Source organism: Elgaria multicarinata, chromosome 17 (assembly GCF_023053635.1).
Source record: "Elgaria multicarinata webbii isolate HBS135686 ecotype San Diego chromosome 17, rElgMul1.1.pri, whole genome shotgun sequence".
In the NCBI taxonomy this organism is placed as follows: domain Eukaryota; kingdom Metazoa; phylum Chordata; class Lepidosauria; order Squamata; family Anguidae; genus Elgaria; species Elgaria multicarinata.
Genome location: NC_086187.1, coordinates 23336574 through 23360333, shown reverse-complemented (window position 1 = coordinate 23360333; position 23760 = coordinate 23336574). Strand labels below are relative to the sequence as shown.

Genomic DNA, 23760 nt, shown 5'->3' with positions numbered 1-23760 from the left:
TTCTTATAATCAGGAAAAACCTTCACCCAGAATTGGTCCAGTCTATATTCTTTGGAAAATGATGTCAACGAACCATCACAAGTCACGTCAACAAGTGTGTCTTGCTCTTCCACAGAGAGAGTTGTTAGTTGTACATCACCACATTCAAAAGGGTTCCTTCTCCATGAGTTTTCAGGATTCGGTGCAGGGAAGTAATCTCTGAAGGTAGTCGCTAAATCACTCAGGTGCTCAGCGATGGTATATTTTACTTCTGGTAGGAATTCATCATCAGTGGACTCCAGAAATGAATGGTGAATATGTGAATGGTGCCACAGACCCCCTGGGGTCTGTGTACCACCAATTGGGAACCACTAGCCTTGCGTTACATGTGAACTCAGCCACTGAAGTAACTGACAAGCACAACGCATGAATTTAAAATGTTATAAAATTACATTTTATTAATATTTTTATACAGTTAAAGCCCTTGAAACATATTAGACTACTTGTATGAGATTTTTGCTGTTCTTCAATGATTATGCACAAACATACATGCATCCTTGGGTTCCTCATCAAAATGCATTTATACTTAATTTTTATATCCGCATTTATACTCATGTCCTGAGATGTCTGTCATACTGAGAATATTAGTTTGGGGGCATGTGTCATTAAATGCAGCCCCAAACTCATTAGTCATGAAGTGCAGTGTAGGAATGAAGGTGACTCAAAATCCCTCCCACCCTGTTCTTTCTGCCAGTGAAAACATTGGCTGTGTTCAGAAGACACCTTAAACCACAGCTTTAACCATGATGACTAAGGCCAAAAGCCTTCTTCACTGTGGTTAAAGTGTCTTCTGAACAAGGCCATTAAGAACCAAATTCCCATTCCAGGACCAATGGCTGCACTGTGAAAGTATTCATGCTGCTTCTTGTACTGAAGAAGGAACAAATACTTTAAAAGATCGCTAATATATTGATGATTTATTTGCTTCTTACATTTATATCCTGCCTTTCCTTCAAGGAGCTCAAGATGGCATTCATGACCCTCCTCTTTTCCATTGGATCTTCACAACAACCCTGTGAGGTAGGCTAGGCTGAGAGTCGCTGACTGGCCCAAAGTCACCCAGTGAGCTTCCTGACTGTGTGAAAACTAGAACTCAGGTCTCCCGAGTCTCAGTCTGACATTCTAACCACTACACCACACTAACCCTCTACTACTTGAAAGCTTATGGTTGCTTGCTAAGAAAATGTGCACAGAACATAGGCAGTGTCAGAAGTCAGACAAAGGGGGTGATCCCCCAAGACAAGTAACTTGATGAAAAGGCACTTGGAATGCACTTTGCCCATTCTGGGGTCCCAATATTTTTTCTGATGCCACCACTGCGAGAAGGACAGTTGTGCTAAGTGTTCACCTGTTTCAGTTTGGGGTAGGGGGAGTACTAGTGCTTTTGGGGAAAAGTAAAATAATTCCTTTAAAAAATGCTAACCCTGAGAAGCTTTTCGTACCTCACATCCCCCCCACCCCGATCTGTTGTTTCCTTGTCACAGTTTCCTTGTTGTTTAGGACTCCTTTCTTCATAAACTAATCCCAACCAATCAGGGACTCATGCAAAAAATTAGATTTCACTATATGCTCATGTCACTAAGGCAAACAATGCTATTTTAGAGTGAACAATGCATCCTGAACTATTCATATGTATAATTATAGATACTCTTCCTGGACTGGTCACAGAGGCAATCATAGCCAATCAGGGAAGTGAGGATCAATTATGCCTATTCACTTTGACACTTTTTAGTGACCCCTGAAAAATGCTTGTCTATCTTCTATGCTACCTACAAGCATGTTAACATATGTACAGTAGTAAGGCATGTAAATGTGGTCCCACATTTTTCATAAAAGGAAACTGAAATGACCATGTAATCACATGGCAAGGGATGGGTCCTTACGCAAATAAAGCCCCAATAATTATATACAAAAATAACAGTTCATAGTGGTAATATGCTTGCAGCAAATCTCGCAGAGTAGGTGAGATGATCTTCCATAAGGATCTCTTAAAAACTCCACTGGAAGACTTCTGTTAATGTGTAGAGCTGTCTCTACGAATGGCTTTCAAAATGATGGGTTTTTCAGGTGTCAACAGTCCCAATGTATTCAGCACCAACGGGATCTGAAACACAAGAGGGGTGGGGTGTGTGCATTTAAATACCACAAAATAAAGAACAATAAGATTTGAAACAAGAGCAACAGAGGTCTTTGCCTCCCTTTCTAAATGAAGCATGCACTCAAAGGTATCTCCACCTCTTTGAGCTTCAAGCAGATGTCTGTGGCCCATCACAAATAGGCTATAGTCTAGAACCCAGTTAACATTGGTACAAATGTGCGTTCCCATGCACGTCGAAAGACATCTCCACATGGTTCAACTGGAGACCAGGGGGAGCAATACAACATGGCTTGGGATCGCACATTGAGATGCACGTCTGGCATTGCGATGGCTGTGCACATCAAAATCTGGGCATGTTTAGAAAGAATGGGCATGTTTAGCCTGGAGAAGAGAAGACATGATAGCACTCTTCAAGCACTTCAAAGGTTGTCACACAGAGGAGGGACAGGATCTCTTCTCGATCATCCCAGAGTGCAGGACACGGAATCAAGGGCTCAAGTTACAGGAAGCCAGATTCTGGCTGGACATCAGGAAAAACTTCCTGACTGTTAGAGCAGTATGACAATGGAACCAGTTACCTAGGGAGGTGGTAGGCTCTCCCACACTAGAGGCCTTCAAGAGGCAGCTGGACAACCATCTGTCAAGGATGCTTTAGGGTGGATTCCTGCATTGAGCAGGGGGTTGGACTCAATGGCCTTATAGGCCCCTTCCAACTCTACTGTTCTATGATTCTATGAAAAGGTCTGTTAGGGTTGCTAATTATTAGCAAAAGGAAAATCTCAGAAGATAGCAGAAGATTTTTGCCTTGATTTCCTGAGACATGGCGATTGCGATTTTAAAATCTGCAATTGGTTATGACCTCTGCCATCAGTCACATTCAGTATTATAGCCCCTGGAATTTTAGGTTTACACATTGAAGTTCTCATGGGGTGGATAATGATCAAACCTAAAAATCCAGGGTCTGTAAAATCTTTGATTTAGGAGCTTGTATATTTGATGACTCCTAAAGTTCTCAAGTTGGGTGGTCAGGTTGTGCAAACAACACCTGTTGAAATTCCCTATTCTACACAACTGTTAGTAGTGCAGGAGTTTTATACTGGCTTTTTTTTGCCCTCGGGCATCCTATGAATTTTTTGTGAACCGCCCAAAGAGCTCCAGCTATTGGGCAGTATAGAAATGTAATAAATAAATAAATAAATAATAAATATGAATCTCAAGGCACCTTGAGAGTTACCTTTCTTTAAGAATGTAGATTGAAACAAGGGTTTTGCTTTCTAGGAAATGCCATATTCAAAATGGGCTCAAGTTACAGGAAGCCAGATTCCGGCTGGACATCAGGAAAAACTTCCTGACTGTTAGAGCAGTACGACAATGGAACCCATGAATTAGGGAAGTTGTGGGCTCTCCCACACTAGAGGCATTCAAGAGGCAGCTGGACAACCATCTGTCAGGGATGCTTTAGGGTGGATTCCTGCACTGAGCAGGGGGTTGGACTTAGTGGTCCTATAGGCACCTTCCAAGTCTACTATTCTATGATCCTATGATCTGCTTCTGCATATAACTCTTCCTTGTTGGATTGCACCAAGCATAGGGAAGGAAGGATTAGCAAGAGACAGACTTAAGCAAAATGCTATTATGGCTGCATACGAGTGCTTTGTTTCTGTTGTGGAAGGAGGACCAAGGGGTTAAAGCAACAGAAACACTGGCTACACCTTCCGAAATACTCGAAGTTACGTATGTTGTAGACAAGGCGTTACCTGTCGAGTATTTACTTGCCAGAAGCTTTCTCTGCATGACAGTTTCATTATACTCCCTGTCTCTGCTACAGGGAGAAAGCTTGATTTAATTCAGGCTGGCTGTTTTCCTTCTATATATGAGTGCAGATCGATCCTGGTGGTTCCTCACCTGTGTTTCTTTGCAGGGCCTGAAGGTGAAATTTTGCATCAGGCGGGCAGCAGCTGCCTTCATGGTAAGGAGGGCAAATCTCATCCCAATGCAGTTCCTGGGACCAGTTCCGAAAGGCATGTAAACGTAGGGGCTGATGCTGTCTTTGTTCTCTTTACTGAATCTGTTAACAGAGGGAAGCAGGGAGGATGACCTGTTAATTGCAAGGATCTGAACAAATGGATTGGTCTGATAAAAGGTACCAGTTTTCACTTGATCCTCTCCCCCTAGGACTATCAGAGCTAATATTTATTTATTTACTTATTTATTTATTTAAAACATTTATATCCCATCCTATATCGTTAAGATCTCAGGGCGGCATACAGTATAATAAAACAATAAATATGCACAGCTAAAAACAAATTATACCATGAACCAAGTTAAAACAATACATAATTTAAAAGCATTGAAACTATTAAAACAGTTAACGTGCCAGAGCATGGCTTAGCATGTCGTCTGAACAGGTTCAATGTGGGTTAGGTCAGAGCTCTCCACAATCCAGAACCCTCCATGCTTTCTGGGGCTGAAAAATGGCTGAATGTGGTCCTTGCACATTATTATGAAGAGATAGCACTCTTCAAATACGTAAAAGGTTGTCACACAGAGGAGGGCCAGGATCTCTTTTCGATCCTCCCAGAGTGCAGGACACGGAATAACGGGCTCAAGTTAAAGGAAGCCAGATTCCAGCTGGACATCAGGAAAAACTTCCTGACTGTTAGAGCAGTATGACAATGGAACCAGTGACCTAGGGAGGTGGTGGGCTCTCCCACCCTAGAGGCCTTCAAGAGGCAGCTGGACAACCATCTGTCAGGGATGCTTTAGGGTGGATTCCTGCACTGAGCAGGGGGTTGGACTTGATGGCCTTGTAAGCCCCTTCCAACTCTGCTATTCTATGATTCTATGATTCTGTGTTTAATTACATTTCTTCCATGGCCAGTATAAATGGCTTTCTTCTCCCTTCGCCATTATTCCTCCCAACAATGGGGTACAAGCCTTCGGTCAGGTGTCCAATGATGCCTAACATTTATGCTGTCCTTGACCTGCTGTCTGTACTTTTTTTAGTGGAGATGCTGATACTGAACCAGGGCATTCTTCTTGCAACACATGTGCTCTACTACTGGCCCCTCATCAACAGATATGTACTATAATGGTGCATGGAAGGAAGAATGAGTACTATCAATATAGAGAACCTAACTTCTGTTCACAGGTACTGTTGCGACATTTGTGCTAAAGAGCTATTTGTCCAAGGCAAGAGGAAACCAATGTGCAACATGATAGACTTCCATTACAATCTTTAAAAAATATTTGTGTGTGTGTGTTTGTTTAAAAAAAACTCTCTTAGGAAGAGAAAAGGGGGGAACCCTACATTCTACAAGAGAGACATTCCTGCATTGAGCAGGGGGTTGGACTTGATGGCCTTGTAGGCCCCTTCCAACTCTACTATTCTATGATTCCATGACTCCTGTAAGGTAAGTTAGGCTAAGAGACAGGAATTAACCCAAGGACTGGTCTCTCCACTACACCACCCCTGATTAGTAGAAGCAAATAGAGACAGCAAGATAAAATGGTCCCATCTAGTACCTTTCGGGTCTAAATTCTTTGGGTTCGTCCCAGTATTCAGCTTCGTAATGCATGATAGTGGGTGGAATCATCACCACAGTTCCTTTTGGAATGAGGACTCCATTTATCTCTACCGTCTTCTTGCAGACCCTTTCGATGCGACCGCCGACTGGATACATCCGGAGGACTTCACTCAGGGCCATGTCAAGGTATTCCAATTGCATGAGAGAGTCATAAGTGTATTGAGCCTTTGAGAGAAAAAGAGAGAGAGAGAGTTATGAAAACATGTTTGTCACCATTTTTGTTGGCTGAAAGTAGGTCAACGATTCTCTCAATGTGAGGCATTTGTCATCTCAGACCAGGGCCTCTAGTATCAAGAATGGGAACATCTGATTCTCTGAGTTGCTGGATTGCTTTGTGCTGCTCTGCAGCGCCTCCACTGTAGATGGCGAGATGGTGCTAATGCATCAACTTGCTCAACAAGGGCCACATAGCACAAAGGTCCAATATTTATTAAAAGTTCCAGATGGAAGCCTCCAGAATGAAAGTTTTGCTTCTTAATTCTAGGTATGTTTGAGGCGGAGAGGTAGCCTGCAGCTGCTCCAAGGTGAGGGTAAAGGTATTCTGTCCATCAGTATTCCCCATCCTGGTGACCTCCAGATGCATTGAACTACAGCTCCCATTCATGATGTGTGATGGGAGTTGTAATTCAAAAAGGCGGGATATAAATAAATGTAATGAATCAATTCAACAGCTCTAGAGGGGAAGTTGCCGGTGAAGATGCTGAAGCTAGGGAAAGTGGAAGGCAAAAGGAAGAGGGGCCGACCAAGGGCAAGATGGAGGGATGATATTCTGGAGGTGACGGACTCGACCTTGGGGGAGCTAGGGGTGGCGACGGCCAACAGAAAGCTCTGGCGTGGGCTGGTCCAGGAAGTCACGAAGAGTCGGAAGCGACTGAATGAATAAACAACAAGAGGGGACCCGGTTGAGAAAGCCTGTTTACATTCTCGGAGGTACTTTGTTCTACAATGCTACGTCATATCCATTTGGTTTAAAACCAAAAGTGGCAAGAGCACAGCTGGGTAAGTGTTGGTGCTTAGGAGTTACACCACTGTGTGAATCTAATGCATGGTGTAGAGAAAGTGGATAGAGAGATGTTGTATTTTTCTCGCTACTAGAACTAGGTTTGTAACATGAAGCTGATTGGTGGGAGATTTAGGGCAGATCAAAGGAAGGACTCGTTCTCACAGTGCGGACTGGTACTATGGAATTTGCGACCCCAAGGTGTCGTGATGGCCACCAATTTGGATGGCTTTAAAAGGGGATTGGACAAATTCATGGAGCAGAAGGCTATCAATGGCTATTAGTCGGGATGGCTATAAGCCACGTCCTGCTTGTGGGTTTCCCGTGGGCAGCTGGCTGGCCACTGTGAGACCAGAATGCTGGAGGAGATGGACCCTTGATCTGATCCTGCAGGGCTCTTACTTTTTTCTTTTTCTTCTTTTGCTTTCTTAATGGCAGGGCTTACCTTATTGGGCAGAACGGCATCAACCTCATCCTGCAACTTTTGCTGAACATCAGGGTTGATGGCCAATTCATACAACAAGTAGCCGAGGAGGTTGCTGGTGGCCTCGTAGCCAGCAAATATGAATATAACAGCTTGTGCCATGATCTCCTCATCAGTCAAAGCTGTAGGAAGAAAGGAAGGCAGTGGTGAGGGCCAGATTTGAGGTAAGCGACATGTGTGATAATGTACACAAGAGGTGCAAGGCAGGGTCAGGCTTGCCTTCTTTCATGGTCCACGGGCAAGGCTAAGAGGGTGGGATTTCAGCTCGAATTTCTGGTATTGTTAATTAACATTTGTACAAAGTAAAGTAAACATGGATTCCTGCCAAGGCTGCTATGTTTATTTTTCAGGTTGGCTTATAGAGATTGAGTTCTCTCCCTCTCCTTCTGCCTCTCTCTCTCTCTCTCTCTCTCTCTCTCTCTCTCTCTCTCTCTCTCTCTCTCTGCCTCCACCTCTGCAAGAAGAGGCCCCGACTAGGGGGGTTTGTGCTGTCAGCTTCTGAAGCCACCACAAGAGCTTGAAGGAGCTGTTGGGGCAACCCAAGGCCATCCCAATAGGTTTTGTCTCCTGGAATGAAGAACATGAACAGAAGCTGAGAAGAAGCTGAGTTTCCTTCGACAGTGGTGATGAGACCGTGTCCTCTACCACAGTGCTGACTCCAGGTTTTTGCAGGCCCTTGTGCCAGGCACCTTCAATGAGTCTTTCTTCTCACCGCCATTGTCACCATCCTTGCTCCTCATCCTCTTATCATCGCTCGCACATGCTTGCTTGACAAGCAGGGAGAAAATGAGCAAGCAGGCTATGGCATCTGCTGCTTCTCCTTCTCACCACCACCGTTGTATGGGCCAGAGCAAGAGACAGGTGAACAAGCAGGCTGTGATGGTGAAGAGAAGGAGCAATCTCAGGAGCTTTCCTCGGCAGGCCCATGCTGGGGTGTGGGCCTCAGAGCAAATGCCCAACCATGCCTACCTTTGACCTAAAGATGACAAAATGTTAATTTAACACCAGTGTTTTCACACACTCCTTTCCAGAAATTATTATTATTATTATTATTTATTTATATAGCACCATCAATGTACATGGTGCTGTACAGCGTAAAACAGTAAATAGCAAGACCCTGCCGCATAGGCTTACATTCTACTAAAATCATAGTTTTTGTGAACCGCCCAGAGAGCTTCGGCTATTGGGCGGTATAAAAATGTAATAAATAAATAAATAAATAAATAAATAAATAAATAGTAAAGCAATAAGGAGGGGAAGGGAATGCAAACAGGCACTGGGTAGGGTAAACAGGCACAGGGTTTAACTCGACTCCCATAGAGGACAGAGATGTCCTCCCTATAATAAATGGGCAAGCCACAACATTTGAGAGTCAAATTCATTTTTCTGTTGCAGGAGGGTTACAGCTGTATGTTGACTTCTCTGAAATTAGCACCCATGTTGCTAATGGGTGCATAATTCATGGGCCTGGACCATATGGGTGCTTCTTTGTGGGCGAGGCTTCTCTCCTTTGACCTTATTAAATGGTGTCTTCCATCCACAATCCATATATTGCCATATGCAGCCTTGATAACGAAAACTGGTCTGAGCCCTCTGGCTCCAATTAAGTCCTGACAATTAGTCATTATTTCAAATGATTACCTTTATTCACACCATTGCCATCCTGGTTTATTGCTGCTTTTTGGGATTCGATCATCATTCGTAAGAAATCCATTCTGCCCTGGAAACAGAAATAAGTGGTCAGAAACGCCCAGGACTTCCACTTGCTGAAGGACAACCTTGAGAACATGTCTACTCAGAAGTAATTCTGGTGGAGATCAATGGGGCTTGCTTCCAGCTAAGTAGATATAGGATTGTAGCCAAATTCTGGTGGAAGTTACTTCCAGGAACAAGCGGTTTGGGATCACAGCTAAAACGGAATTCTGTTTTATATATATATTAAATCTAACAGTGGATGTGTGTTGCATTTCATGATAGAAAAGGAAAGGAAAGGAACCTCTCGTGCAAGCACTGAGTCATTACTGACTCTTGGAGGGACGCCAGCTTTCGCTGACATTTTCTTGGCAGGGTGGTTTGCCGTTGCCTTCCCCGGCCGTTATTACCTTTCCCCCAGCTAACTGGGTACTCATTTTACCGACCTCGGGAGGATGGACGGCTGAGTCGACCCGAGCCGGCTGCCTGAAACCAGCTTCCGCTGGGATCGAACTCAGGCCGTGGCGAGAGTTTCAGCTGCAGAAACTGCTGCTTTACCGCTCTGCACCATGCTGAAAAGGGCGATCAATGGAATCCAGTTGGAATCATCCCTAATTTTGAGGTTCCTGCTGTCATTGCATTGCACTGAAATACTCAGGAAGACTTTTTGCGTACACAGATTGGCCTAAGACATCAGCAAAGATTCTGACATTTTCCATACTAGAACGAAGCGTCCAGAATTCAAAAGAAATTCCTGCATGCCGTCTAAAAGTTGAGTGAAATCCAGATTCTGCTGAGTCATTTCCAAAGCAGAACCAAGCCACGCTTTGCATCTCTAACTAGATACTGTTGTTTTTATACTGTTGTTTTTATGTTTCTGATGATTTTTAAATTTTGTATACTTTTTTTAATGTTTACTGTTTTTAATTTTTTATTTTTTTTTGAACCGCCTAGAGAGCTTCGGCTATGGGGAGGTATATAAATGTAATCAATCAATAAATAGAGCCTTAATTGCATCCCAAACCTTAATTAATTAATTTACAGGCATCTGCACCACTTCCAAACGGTACAGTCTCTGATTCTGTGTTTTTTTTTAAAAAAAAATTCATCTGGATTAACTCAACAGGGTGGGGGGATGGAGAATATCTTGGTGTTTTCTTACCGTTTCTTGTACTTTTTCCCGTTTTTCCTTAATTTTTTTTATTGACCTTGCAAAGAACTCTACTGCTTCGCTGGAGAACAAGCTAACGTTCATCATGTTCAAGACAGGAGTGAGCCATGGAAAGGCAACTAGAGGAAGAAGGGCAGAAGCATCAGAAGAAGGGAATATTATCATAGCCACCGACTCCTGTCTTGTTAGCTATTTAGAGCAGAGAGGCACAGGTGAATCCATCCTGTTTTCTACAACTTTGGAACTCTTTGAAGCCCAAAGTCATCTGCCCTGCATTTTTGCATGCAATTTCCCCTAATCATCCCAGCGTTTTTGGTTGCAATTTCTTTGACAAGATTTTCAGCAAAGTGTGAAAACTAAAAGAGGGGTTCATTAGTGCTGGAAATGCAAACTCGTATTAAAATGCAAACTAAACAAATGCTTCTCTTATCCCTACTCTTTGGCTTCCTGTGGCTTTTTGTGTCATGTGAACCCAGTGGCAGGGGTTGATCGAGGGTTATGCAACCTTCAAATAGTCCTAAAATAAACTATAGGTTATTTGGGGGTTATCTAACCCTCAAACAAGCCCTGCTGCCTGGGTTTGCATGGCCCAACAAGCCATGACAGACCAGAAACCTGCAAAAATGGCACCCATGGGTGCTTGACACAATGCAACAGCTTCCTTGGGAAGTTAACCCACAGTGGGCTGTCAGGATGTATGAACAGGCTCACTGTAAAGGGTGGATCTCTGAGGAGGGGAGATCACACAATATGCCCCCTCCCCATTGCTACTTCTGAGATGGAGGAGTGCTCCCTGTCCATATAACAGGATCTTTAAATTGCCTGAGCATTTGAACCATGCTAGAGGCCATACAAGCAAATGCCCGGGCTGCAAATTAACTAAGCATATGCAATTTGACCAGTTTATTACATTTTCTAAAATGTGGTTTTGCTGGTCACAGCTCGTAAGATTGATGAGCCCGGGTTGCCAAGTGCCCGTGATGAGAGAGGGACTGAAATTGCCGCGGTTACAACTGGTTAGTACAACTTTCAAAGCAGCGGTGCCAACTTACACAATAAAATGAAGAGCGGGGAAAATAGATTAAACTTCACAAGTTTCTTTCCCTCCTTGACGAAGGGGTCTTTGGGATTGTTCATGGAGTCGGTGTTCACTCCAAAGGAGCTGCTGGTGACAACATCCATGCTGTAGGCTCCCAAAATTCTGAACAGAGGCAGAAAATGGAACAGAAAGAAGACTTAAATAAGAGAAGTAATTTTGCCATCCATTTTGGAAGTCGTTGGGGGTGGGGGCATTCACTATATTCCAGGCCCAACTCCCTCTGTTAACAATGTCTTCTATTTCAGCTGGTACAGAATTCAGTTGCCAGGATGTTGATGAACATCAGGCATCCATTTCATGTCACACGAATTCTGTACTGGGTGCACTGGGTGCCTATTCATTTCCAGGTTCTGTTTAAAGTGCTGGTTTTAACCTTGACCCCAGTATGCCTATGGAGGCCAAAGTGCTATCCTCAATCACCCAATCTCTAGGTAGATGTTTGAGGGGTGTTGGAAGCCAGCACCTAACTGTGTGGGGGGTTAGGCTTAGCTCACCCCACTGTCATGCCTCTTTTGCTCATTAACAAGGACTCCCTGCCCCCTGCATTTTCTATGATTGGTCCAAATCACAGAATGGCCACTGTCAGATGTAACAGGTGTTGTTGTTGTTGTTGTTTAAAAAACAACCTACTGCCTTTCCAGGACTTTCTGCTTCCACTTTCTTTTTGGGATTACTATCAGCTCAATTACACAGACGGCCACAGGCAGCCATGTGGTTTGAACTGAGTACTTCCTCCCTCTATGTGCTCCATTCACTTTAATGAGACAGTGCCATCTAGTGACAGAATTAAAGTACAACACCAAGTTTACACGCTAGGCAACACCGCTTTTTCTTGAATATTACCACATTATCTCTGGAGGTTTTTAGAAAAGCGAGATTTCCAGGGAATAACGTAGGAGATGTCCTGAACATTGACGATGTCATGTAATGGACCCATGAACTTCCATGAGTGGGCAATCACGAGCATGCAATAAATCACTTGTTTAGAGGAGCTGGCCAGAGGGGCTTCTGGCTCAATAGCCACAAAAGGAAGCTTTTCCCTCTCTCCTTTTAATCTGCACTTTATAGTTGCACCTTTTCTGCTCAAAACATTCTAGCAATGGCTCCCTCATCATCTCACTCCTACCCTGGAAAACCTATTCGACAGACTTCAGTCACAGCCATCGTAAATGTCCCTCTTTTCACCCAGGCCTTCAGGTAGGCCTATCCATCACCTCAGAAAGCCTGTTTCCTCAAAGAGCATATTTCCCCACTCCCCACAAAGATGAATGAGTCACACGACTTGTTGTATCGGGCATCTACTCACTCTTTAATATCCAAGAGCTCTCCTTTTTCGACTTTTTGCCCCACATGTTTGATCAGGCTTTCTACATGATGTTGGATAATGGGCAGGGTCTGAAACCGGGATGGGGGTGGGTGGGAGAGAGATTAAAAAAAGCAAATAGTCATTTATATTCCTCCACTCAAAGTAACTTCTAAAACTATCAAAACTGTATCAAAACATACAGTGCCAGTGTCAAGGGTGGGAATGCTTGGGCATCTGTCCAGGGCCCTCACCCAGGCAGAGGCCCACAGACAAAAGCCCCATTGAGTTGCTTCTTGTCTTTGCCATTGTTCACCTGTCTCCTGCTCTGGCCCAGACCATGGTGGTAGTGAGAACAGGGGACGCTGCTGTCTATTTGCTCACTGGCAGGGCCGGCCCTTCCATGAGGCTGAGTGAGGCAGTTGCCTGAGGCAGCAGATTTGGGGTGTCATAAAAGGCCAGCAAATGGTGAGTTATTTGCTTTGTTATTATTATATTTCTACTTTCATGGAAGGGGGTTATGGCATGTTCTGCCACATGTACCAAAATAATTCAGCTAACCTTGGGTACTATGCACCTTGATGTGGGAGGGAGGGGGCAGCATTTGCTGCTCTGTCTCAGGCAGCAAAATATCTCAGGCTGGCCCTGCTGCCTGGGTTACTGCCGGTCAAACAAGCAAGGGACAGCAGTGATGAGAAAGAAGGTGAGGAGCGATAGCAGCTGGTGAGAGGGGAGACTCAATGAGGGAGGGCCCCCATTGAGGGTGTCTTACACATGACCTCTCATAATCCTAGAGCTGGCATTGACCGTTATGTCTAAGTGCCACTGTCTAAGATCTTCAGGGCCGCCATCTTGAGTGCATGGATGAGTATCTCAATACTTCATAGCATCGCAAAGGGAGAGAGGAGGATATTGGATAGATCCTCTACTCCTTATCATGTTTGGGTTGCAAAGGAAGTCCCATGGGGCTTGCTTCTGAGTAGACCTACCTAGGATTATGCCGTTAATGACTAAACCAGTCTTGGGTGGGAGTTTGGGGTGATGAATAGCTTGGTTATAAGACTCAGAGGGATATATTGCAAGCCATCGCCTAATTCTCACCTCCTTCAGCTTCCCACTGGTGAAGGTTGGTGAGAGAATCATGCGGATCCGCTTCCACGTCTCATCTTCAGCTAGTGAAACAGCAGTTCTCAATTTGCCTGTTGGGCCAAAACTCTGAGTGGGAGATTAAAAAGAGAGGGGAGCTTGGTCATCATTACTGTTTTTCTCATGGAGGACCCTCTAATAAGCTCCTAAGAAAGCTGAAACTGATCCATAAAACCATTTGAGAACCACTTAATCATTCCTTCTAATAGTGAACTCTGGTGGCAGAGTGCCTACCCATTTGGAAGTATAACAGAACTACCCCAAAAATAAGGTTGTGGTTGTCTGTATGTTTAAAGGACTGCCCGCCCTCACCAGCCCAGGCATGCACATGAATACCATATAAGTTTGTAAATTAGAAGATATGTTTTTAACTCCGCCCCTGCAAATGGCCTGACTAGCTTCTGTACCAAGAAAATGCTCAGGTTTGTGGAGCACACGATGAGAAGAAAAATGTGCCATCCCTCACTCCCAGAATTCCCCCTCAAGGCTATTACAAGGCTCCAATTCCAGGCTGACTCAAGCCCCCCCCCCCATTTAAGAGGTGCCGATACACTGTACCGCAACACTTTGTTACAGTGCCCACTTGTAACTGTTTATTTGTTTTTATTTATTATTGCATTTATATCCTGCCTTTTTTTCCTTCAAAGAACCCAAGGCGGTTTACATAATCCTCCCCTCCATTTTATCTTCACAACGACAACCCTGTGAGGTAGGTTGGGCTGAGACTCCGTGACTGGCCCAAAGTCACCCAGTGGGTTTCCATGGCCGAGTGGGGACTAGAACCCAGATCTCCCGACTCACAGTCCAACACTTTAGCCACTATACCACACTGGGTCTTGTTTGCTTTCTTCCCTGGAGCGCTAGACTCTATTGGGAAATCCCAATGATTTTCTTCCGCATCAAGAACACGGATAAAAATGGAAACTTACCCGCCGATTGGTGAAGACAGAGTAGCACTCTTTCACCAGGACAGTTTTAATTATGGCAGGATCAGTAATAGCCAACACAGGCTGTCGTCCATCATAAAACCTAGGAGAAACATTCAGTCGATTAAACTGTGCATACCGCCATGGGTGGCAAAATGCAAAACTGCAGCTGAAATAGAACAGTCTCACTCAGTTCCCACCCACCCCGATGCTAGCCATCTCTCTTCTTCATAATGTCTTAAAATAAAGTCCACCTTTTAATCTACCAATCAATTTGACTGAAGTTTGCCCCCCCTCCCAAAAGAAATGCATACTCACCCCCACATTTTCCCATACTTTTTATAACAGCTTTCGTCAAACGTCGACACTCCCTGTAATAGAAATTTCAAGGCTGAGTTAAAATTGCAGATATGGGGTCTGGAGTGACTGAGATCCATTACAATGATCAGTCACCACAAAATTCACCAGATGATACCGGTTTTGTGAAGAGCTAGTCGCCTGTGGCGAGGAAAAAACAGATCCAGCCAAGGCATTTGTCAATGTGTAAAGAGATGTTTTCTCGGTGACCCCTGATGTGCCCAAATGAACAAACACAACCCCATGTGAGCTGGTAAGATGTGCGCTGGTAAACCCTTTTGGCCAGGTTAAAAGGAAATAATAATAATAATAATAATAATAATAATAATAATAATAATAATAATAATAATTCTCCGCCTCTCCATCCTGATTGAGGTGAGGAACAATGGTAAGTATAACATTTATAAAATACTGATTAAAAACATAGTATACATTTTTAAAACTTCCTAAAAACGTACTAAAAGCATCCTAAAATTCCCCTGGATAGGCCTTCCAGAAGAGAACAGTCTTTATCGCTTTCTTAAATGCTGAAAGACTGTTTAGTCTTTCTGTTAAAGACTGTTAAGTCTTCTCCGGCAGGCCATTCCACAGTCTGGGAGAAGCAGAAGAGAAGGTCCTCTGAGTAATACCCATCAGCGTAGTTTTGGCTGACTGAAGGAAATTCATCCCAGAGAACCTGAGTATGCGGGGTGGATTGTACGGGGCGGATATACTGTAGCTTTGCAATTCCCCTTTTGTTTATTCAGCCAAGATAGATCCCCCCCCCCACAAGTAACTGGGCTGAAAAAGGGCTCATGCCACCCTGACACAGTCGCCCTGAGCTGAATGGGATCTTTGCCTTTTGCAAGATAAGTTTTTGCTACTTGTACTCTGTGGCTGGACTATCTGTCCCTCTTTCCCCAACAATCAATCCATTAGTGAGTGATCTCTCGGCTTTTCTGCCATTTCTTCCCCATTCTGAAAGGTGGAAATGCCTCTCCTAAAAGCTTAGTTACTGCCATTAAGCACTTTAAGCTAAAATAGTCTGGCATATTCGGTACTGAGGCTCCACCCATCACTGGAACGCGGGCCCCAAAAGCTTCTCCAAGATGAAATTTGGCCCTCCGAAATTTGGCCTCTGGAGCAGGACTTCTGAAAGAGCCCTAGTCTGGAGGAGGCACATCTGAGATTCATTATTCAGCACTGTACAACAACAACAGTTTATTGTGGTCAATAGACCATTCCAGCAGATAAAAATTTTACATACAGCAAACTGAACATACCATTAACTATTGACTATTAAAAGTCAGGCGGTCATAGAAGATCTAAAAGAAATGGCCAGGTTAAAAAACTTGGCCACTTGCTCAGTGGTATTTATTAATGTTTCAGGTGTCCATGACACCCATCAAGGACCCAGCTCACAAGTAGCACGAAATCACTGTAAACACTCTCCCCTCCCTTGTCATGACCCCAGAGTTCTGCTGTGAGCTGGACGCAGACTCAGGCTGAGGAAACTGTGGTCGCAACAGAGGAGGCCCCTGGCCTGAGCTGCACTAGCAGAACCAGAGATCATCACCCCAAGCCCAAGATGCCAGAGACCCCCTGAGCCGGAGAACCATCATCCTGGACCAACAACGGTGTCTCTTGAGGCTAGTTCCAGCACCAGGACAGCATCCTCATCCTCAAGAGTTCCACCTGGCATGAGCTCTCAGAGAGATGGAGGAGTCCTTGTCTCCAGGCCAGAGTCTGGGAAAGGGTTCCTGGACTGAAGCAGAAAAGACTTCAGTCTGGTCTCAGACTTTATCAGTGCAGGTTGCTCACTATGAGCGCTCCAGGGTGCTTCAACATCTGGTCGGCCTTGTTGCACTGAACTCCGTGGGCTCCTGCATTAGACTAGGGTTGTTGCGAGCAGCTAACTGGGTCCAGGAATTCAATGGACTCCCCCATGTCTGCCCCACCCTAGACCTAGCCAGGTGCCACCAGCACGACCATGGGCCATAGCTGTAAGCAGAGGCAAACGGTGACAGCAGCAGCTGCGGGGCAAGCACCTCATGGAACAGACCCGGGTGAGTTTGTCCATCCCTACTTTAGACCAGAACATGACTCCCCTCCTCTTCCCTGAGCTTGGAAGACGAAGAGATTGGAAGCTTCTGTTTCTGAACTAAACGTGATGTCTGAACTTGAAGAAGGAACTGTGGCTTGTTTAAGGGAAGAGTGAGCAATTTGTGGCCCTCCAGATGTTTTGGATTACAGCTCCCATCAGCCCTAGGTGGCATAGCCACAAGTTGCCTACTCCTGGTTTCAGCTATGGAATGAGAACAGGCCAGGATCTGTAACAGGCCAGGATCTATCCTGGCTTGTCTAGTTGAAACAAACCACAATTGCCTGAATTTGGACATCGTGGGGAACTGTGGTTAGTTTAACCCTGGAAGTATTTTCTCTACTCCTCTGGCAAGGGGAAGAAAAGGAAGCACATGAGCCCGAGGTCCAGGCAGTGCTAGAACCCAACCACATTGTTCAATGCCTCATGGCTAACAAAAAATGTAGAGATTTGTGAGCTTACTTTGCGATAGGATAGCGTACTGCCAAAGAAAGGGAGGGGCTTCGGTCCTGGAATACCCAACTTTTGGAAGACACCATAAGGCCAGACCCCATAGCTGTAAAACAACGTGGGAGATAATTACATATTGCAAAGCGTCAGGAAGACCTAGATGTTACTTTACATACAGCGATGGTTGCAACAATGGCTGCACGAGGAAGCAAAGGTTATTATTACATCAAGCTCTGGTGCAACCTATAGTCCATTTCTAGGCTGGAAAGTGCCATGGAGTTTGATGCACCGGTTCACATGCACATACAGCCCTTGGTGGTAGTAACATCAAGTGGCCACTTACATGTGTGAAAGAACCACCACAATTCAAACGTCGCAGGTGGAATTTACATTTCCCTTCCTTTGTTTCTGACAGAGTTCAGGCCGGCCCAACCATTAAGCAGTGTGAAGCAGTTGCCTCAGGTGGCAGCTTCTGGGAGGCAGCAGCAAGGTGTTGGAGGAAAGATCTATGTGCTGCGTGGGTGGTTGCGTGCTTCCTAAATTAGCCTGCTGCCTTCAGGTGCAGTGGAGGATGCTGTCCAATCTCCAATGTTGAACATGTCTCCAATGTTCAACTGCCAGTCCAACTGGCTTTTGTACATGGAACTGGAGGGGGCGCCATCCTGTCAGGCCGGCCCTGGACAGAGTTGGTTCATACTTTCTGCTATGAATCATCAAGTGTAGAGTAATCAAGTGGTGTATAGACATGTGTGAATGGGTCCCTGAGGGATTCTAATATCTTATGGGTGAGGATCTAGAAACCTCAGCCCTAGATATGTGGTGCCAGAAGCAATGCCAGCTCCCAGTTTTTGAGGGTTTTTTGGGCAAGACACCCTCCATAGGACCCCTCCTTCAATGAGTTGACCTTCTGGCCATCATTGTCACCAGCTGATATTGCTCTTCCTTTTCTTTCTCAACATTGCTCCCACTTTCTTGCTTGACCAACAGAGGTCCAATGTGCTAGTAGGCCATGGCATCTCCTTCTCACTGGCCTTCCTTCTTCTCACTTCAGTCCGTTGGTCTCGGTCCACCACTCTGCCGCTAAGATCATCTTCTTGGCTCACCGCTCTGACCATGTTACTCCACTTCTGAAATCTCTTCATTGGCTTCCAATTCACTTCAGAATCCAATATAAACTTCTCCTGTTGACCTTCAAAGCTTTTCACGGTCTAGCTCCTTCCTATCTCTCCTCTCTCATCTCACACTATTGCCCCGCTCATGCTCTTCGCTCCTCTGATGCCATGTTTCTCGCCTGCCCAAGGGTCTCTACTTCCCTTGCTCAGCTTCATCCATTTTCTTCTGCTGCCCCTTACGCCTGGAACGCTCTTCCAGAACATCTGAGATCCACAAGTTCAATCGCAGCTTTTAAAGCTCAGCTAAAAACTTTTCTTTTTCCTAAAGCTTTTAAAACTTGATTTTGTTCTGACTTTTATACTGTTAGTTTTACCCTACCCTGTGCCTGTTTACCCTACCCACTGCCTGTTTGCATTCTCTTCCCCTCCTTATTGCTTTACTATGATTTTATTAGAATGTAAGCCTATGCGGCAGGGTCCTGCTATTTACTGTTTTACTCTGTACAGCACCATGTACATTGATGGTGCTATATAAATAATAATAATAATAATAATAATAATAATAATAATAATAATAATAATAATCTCCTGCTCCTCCTTCTTACCACCACTGTTGTCTCAGCCAAAGCGAAAGGCAGGAGAACAAACAGGTTGCAATGGTGAAAAGGAGGAACAGTGGACCTCAGCGGGTGCCCAACCACACCTACCCTTAATACCAGTCTTGGCTAGAAGCCCAATGCTCAGGCAAATACTGTAGAAGAAGCTTTTGAGGAATGTGGACAAGGACATGAAGCTTCATACTGGTGTGTTGCCAATTTAACCCTTTTCTCTGGCTTGCCACTTTGTTTAAGAGTTGCGGTCAGGGCAGGAGTGGACCGCAGGAGTTGTGGTCAGGGCAGCCCATGAGGTCCTCCATTTTGGACGCGGGTTGTTTTACTGCTCAGGTGGAAAACAAAACCAGACTTCTGGTTACTGCTGATAAAAAATAAAATAAAAGGGAAAGTGATGTTCCATTTAAATGAAATTAGCTTAGCTGTTAAAAAAAAAACACCAAAAAAACACGGCAGCACTCCGTCCTTTAATAAATAGAACACAACGTTGGAATGAAAGATGTTCAAAACCTTTCCCAGAGGCGGTGAGGTTGTTAATGTTAACTTCAGGAATTAAGCATTTACTCTGGGGGGAAAATAGGCAACATTCTCCCCCCACCCACCCCGGCCTCATCCTACTCCCACCTCTACTTTGGCAATAACTACTTTGTAAGTCTGTTTCATAAGCACAGCCGTTGATAAAGCCTTGTGTGCCTGCTGCTTCTGCAGAAATCTTCAGAGAGAGAGCGGGAGATAACCCGGAGGTAAAAGCAATCATTTCATAAAGGAATAGGTGCCCCACTGCAAATGGGGGACTTAAAGGCATTAGCGAAATAATAATAATAAAAAGAAGAAGGCCAGCTTCTCTCTTAGGCTCCTTGCCAGCTCAAGGCGAAGAGACAGAAAGAGAGAGACAGGAAGAAGAGAAAAATAAAAATGCTTCTTACACATATTTATTGCTGAGAAATCAAAGCAGAGCTAGAAGTTATGGCCCGAATTGGATTTTCATCAAGGAAGCCCTTTGTTTGGTGGGGGGGTGGCATTGCCTCCTTCCCGCCTTGATTTTCAGTTGGCAGCAGGCCTGAGCAGCTTCTGAATTTTATTTTTGAGGGACTCTCTCGGGATTTTACCAATAGGATTAATGTTTTCTGCTCATTGCAGACCACTTGTTCTTTCTCAGATGACGTGAATGTAGGCAAAAGTTAATCCCATGCATTCCTGGGGCATGCCGAGAGGTGTAGGGTTTTTCCCCTTCCTGAATTGCACCCTAAAAAGATCTCAGATAACCCCAGTTTGGGGACAGGGTTCAGAACCGTGGATAGCTCCTTAGAGCTCAGGCTGGTTTTGATTGAAAGCCAGAATGGATTCACAGCCCTGCCGAAAGTGGAGCCACCAGTATCCACTGGGCAGCTGACTCATCTCTAGTGTGTCGTAGTGGCTAGAGTGTTGGACTGGGAGTCGGGAGACCTGGGTTCTAGTCCCCACCCCACCATGAAGTTCACTAACGACTTTGGGCCCATCACAGACTCTTGGCCCAACCTACCTCACAGGGTTGTTGTAAGGATAAAATGGAGGATTATGCATGCTGCTTTGAGTTCCTTCAGGTGGAAAAAAGGCAGGGTATGGATGTAATAAATGCACGAACGAATAAATGCATAAATTCCCAGGGAAAGCTTGCATGAAAAGATGATTCGTAAGCAGTAGCCATTGCTGAACTTATCCTGGATCTGTTCCTCAAGCATCGCAAGGGCAGGTAGCCAGATAGAAATGGGACGTTTCCCACGTTATCTAACTGGACACTAGCGATAACGCAAATTATGTTGTGCTACTAGCGTGAGAGATCACTAGCGCCAAGGCCAAAATTATTAGCTGGTGCGATGGGTTTTCTGAGCCATCTCATTGCGCCAGCAAACGCTACTAGTGTTGCACTAGACGTCACTTCCATTAGCACAACTTAATGTATGCCAGTGCCTGTGTCTGACTGGATCCTGCTCTGGGTACCACCATCAAATGGAGACCAAGCTATGGGACAGCGACAGAAGAACAACATGGAGCCAGGAGGTGCTGAAATTCCCCCGATGTTTTCATGGCAGGTGCAAAGGAGATTGAACGACACGTGAGATTTTACTTACAGCAACAGGAGTCCTATGGATGTGATCAGAAGAGCCCACGTCTCAAAGGAGAAAAATGGAAGGAAGTCCATCCTTACAAATTCTCTTAGCTGTGGCTCTCCTTGGCTTGCGTCTCTTCTTGCTACGTTTGCAAAGGTTGGCGCTCTGGGAGAGACCCGTGAGAGAAAGCCCTGCCAGGTATTGTCCTCGCTGCTTCTATTCTTATCTGCTGGAACTCAGGTAGCTTAATGACTGAAAGAGGTTCGCATTGGACTTTTATTTCCTGTGAGAGGGGAGGAGCCATGTTGCCAATGAGGTGGGGAGGGAAGCTGACCTGGTCATGTGAGTCACACCTAATCTCTGGAAGCTGAAAAGGTCTTGCACAAATCAAACCAAAAAGAAAAAGAAAAAGAACCAGCAGTTTCTATATATTCATTTGTTTGTATCGTTTAAAAGAACAAACAGTTCTAACATTACATAAGCCTATTACAGTGATTTTGTTACCAATCGAGAAGTAGCTCCCTTTGTAATGGTGCACCTGATGGTGCTGAAAATCCCTATTTGAAGAGGCAGTGAATCGCAAACGATCTGATCATGCTATGAAATAGGGCTGAGGAACTAACATTCAAAGCTCAAAATGGCTTGGGGCCAGGTTATCTGAAGGAACACCTCCTCCCATATGTACCTGCCCGGACCTTAAAATCATCCACAGGGGTCCTTCTCCGTGAGCCCCTGCCAAAGGAAGTGAGGCTGGTGGCTACTAGGAGGAGGGCCTTCTCTGCTGTGGCACCCCAGCTGTGGAACGAGCTCCCCAGAGAGGCTCGCCTGGCGCCTACACTGTATTCCTTCCATCGCCAGCTGAAGACCTTTTTATTTTCTCAGTATTTTAACACCTAATTTAACTTAAATTTAAACCTTGCTGTTTAAGTTCCGTATTTTAATCTATACCAAATTCTGCTATATGGTTTTATCCTGGTTGTGCTTTTTTATATTGTATTTTGTATTTGTGTTTTTTAGACTGTTGGTTGTTTTGTTGTGCTTTTCATGGTTTTAATTTTTGTGACCCGCCCAGAGAGCTTCGGCTATTGGGCAGTATAAAAAATGTAATAAATAAATAAATAAAAACTATATCCCTCAAGTAAGTCACCCTCACAGGATTGTCCCCACTGCTCGGTCACATGATGTGCCGGTAATGTCACCCCTGCACTGTTTCTTAAGCAATCTTGAGATCGTCGTATTTCTCCAGCTCGATGCCACAACGCTCTGTTTTCAATCGTGTGGCCATCCATGCCATGCTCGGAACTGCTTGTGCTGTTCATTCTCCCCCAACTTGAATTGCTCTAACCACTAGTCATTCAGCGGGCATGCCATGCTGGTTTCATTGGTTTCCATTGGGTTGGTCATTTCTCCTCATGTCCTTCACCATTGCAGAGTATTCCCCGCCCTGCCCCCCACATCAGCATGTTAGCAGAGGTGCCTCCATTTTCTAAAGGAAGCTGTGAAGTAGCCATTATACACCAGGCGAAATGTCATGTACCGAGGGCGTTTTCAAGGGTGTCTTCTTGTATCTGTCTTATCTAACTAAAACAATGGCTTCGGCTCCAGGCAGAAAGTTAACTTACAGTAACTTACTGTTACAAAGGGATTGTTTTGCACAAGATAAGAAGGCTCTAGTGTTACGTTCTGATTGGTTAATATTGCTACTGGGCACTGCCCCTTTCAAGCTTCAAATGCTGTGCTGAATTCCCAATTTCTCTGTCTGACTACTCGCCTTTCAAGAGACTCAGATCTTGATTATAATCAATAAAGCGCTTTTGAACCCTCTGTCGCTGGAAGTGTGGAGTCGTGCTTGGGGGCTGAATTGGATCTCGTCCCTAAGGGCAAAGAACTTGTCTATCAAGCAGTACTGCGTTTTTCCTTATTATTATTTTTTAAATAGAACTACTCTGCACAGGTGCGATAACACAGTACCTACAGCAACACGACAAACGCACGTGCGCAGCTCTTTCAGGAAATGAGAATCAAAGGGGGGTTGGGTTAAGGGCAGGGTTCAGAAGGGCTATAAGCTCCGAGTCAGACCAATGGAACACTTCTATGCAGAAGCGATAAAGCGGGAGGCAGAGAGGGTGAATCGATGAAGAGGCATAATCGGGAGGAAACAAGGATTGGAGAGGAGTGCTGTGTCCCCAGATGTTAAAATGCGATGGGAAGTACACCATTCCCCAGACTGTTTCACAACTCTGTAAGAGCGAGTGTAGATCCAGCCCCAATTGTTTTAAAAATCTCTTCACTGGCTGCCAATTAGTTTCCGGGCGAATTATAAAGTGTTGGTTATCACATTTAAAGCCCTACATGGTTTGGGTCCAAGTTACCTGCAGGATCACCTTCTCCCATACAATCCGCCCCACATGCTCAGGTCCTCTGGGAAGAACTTCCTTCAGCCAGTCAAAACTAGATATTACCCAGAGGACCTTCTCCTCTGCTGCTCCCAGACTGTGGAATGGCCTGCCAGAGG

The 23760-nt window shown here is 44.9% G+C and overlaps 1 protein-coding gene across 1 annotated transcript; it reads right to left on the bottom strand.

Moving 5' to 3' along the window:
- Positions 1–406: 406 nt before the first annotated feature.
- Positions 407–21490, bottom strand: LOC134410221 (cytochrome P450 3A9-like). Its single transcript, XM_063143387.1, has 13 exons — positions 21267–21490; positions 17445–17538; positions 14864–14916; positions 14549–14648; positions 13575–13688; positions 12477–12565; positions 11124–11272; positions 10063–10190; positions 8850–8928; positions 7170–7330; positions 5663–5889; positions 4043–4205; positions 407–2143 (listed from the first exon to the last, which is right to left on the bottom strand). The coding sequence occupies exons 1-13, from the start codon at positions 21335–21337 to the stop codon at positions 2054–2056; spliced, it is 1518 nt and encodes a 505-aa protein (XP_062999457.1). The 5' UTR covers positions 21338–21490; the 3' UTR covers positions 407–2053.
- Between the last annotated feature and the right edge of the window lie 2270 nt (positions 21491–23760).

Coding starts and splice junctions, on each gene's coding strand:
- LOC134410221 (XM_063143387.1), bottom strand. CDS start 21,337: ATGGACTTCCTTCCATTTTTCTCCTTTGAGACGTGGGCTCTTCTGATC. Junction 14,917..17,444: donor GTACGCTATCCTATCGCAAA/GTAAGCTCACAA, acceptor TTTCTATTACAG/GGAGTGTCGACGTTTGACGA. Junction 5,890..7,169: donor ATGCCGTTCTGCCCAATAAG/GTAAGCCCTGCC, acceptor TTTCTCTCAAAG/GCTCAATACACTTATGACTC.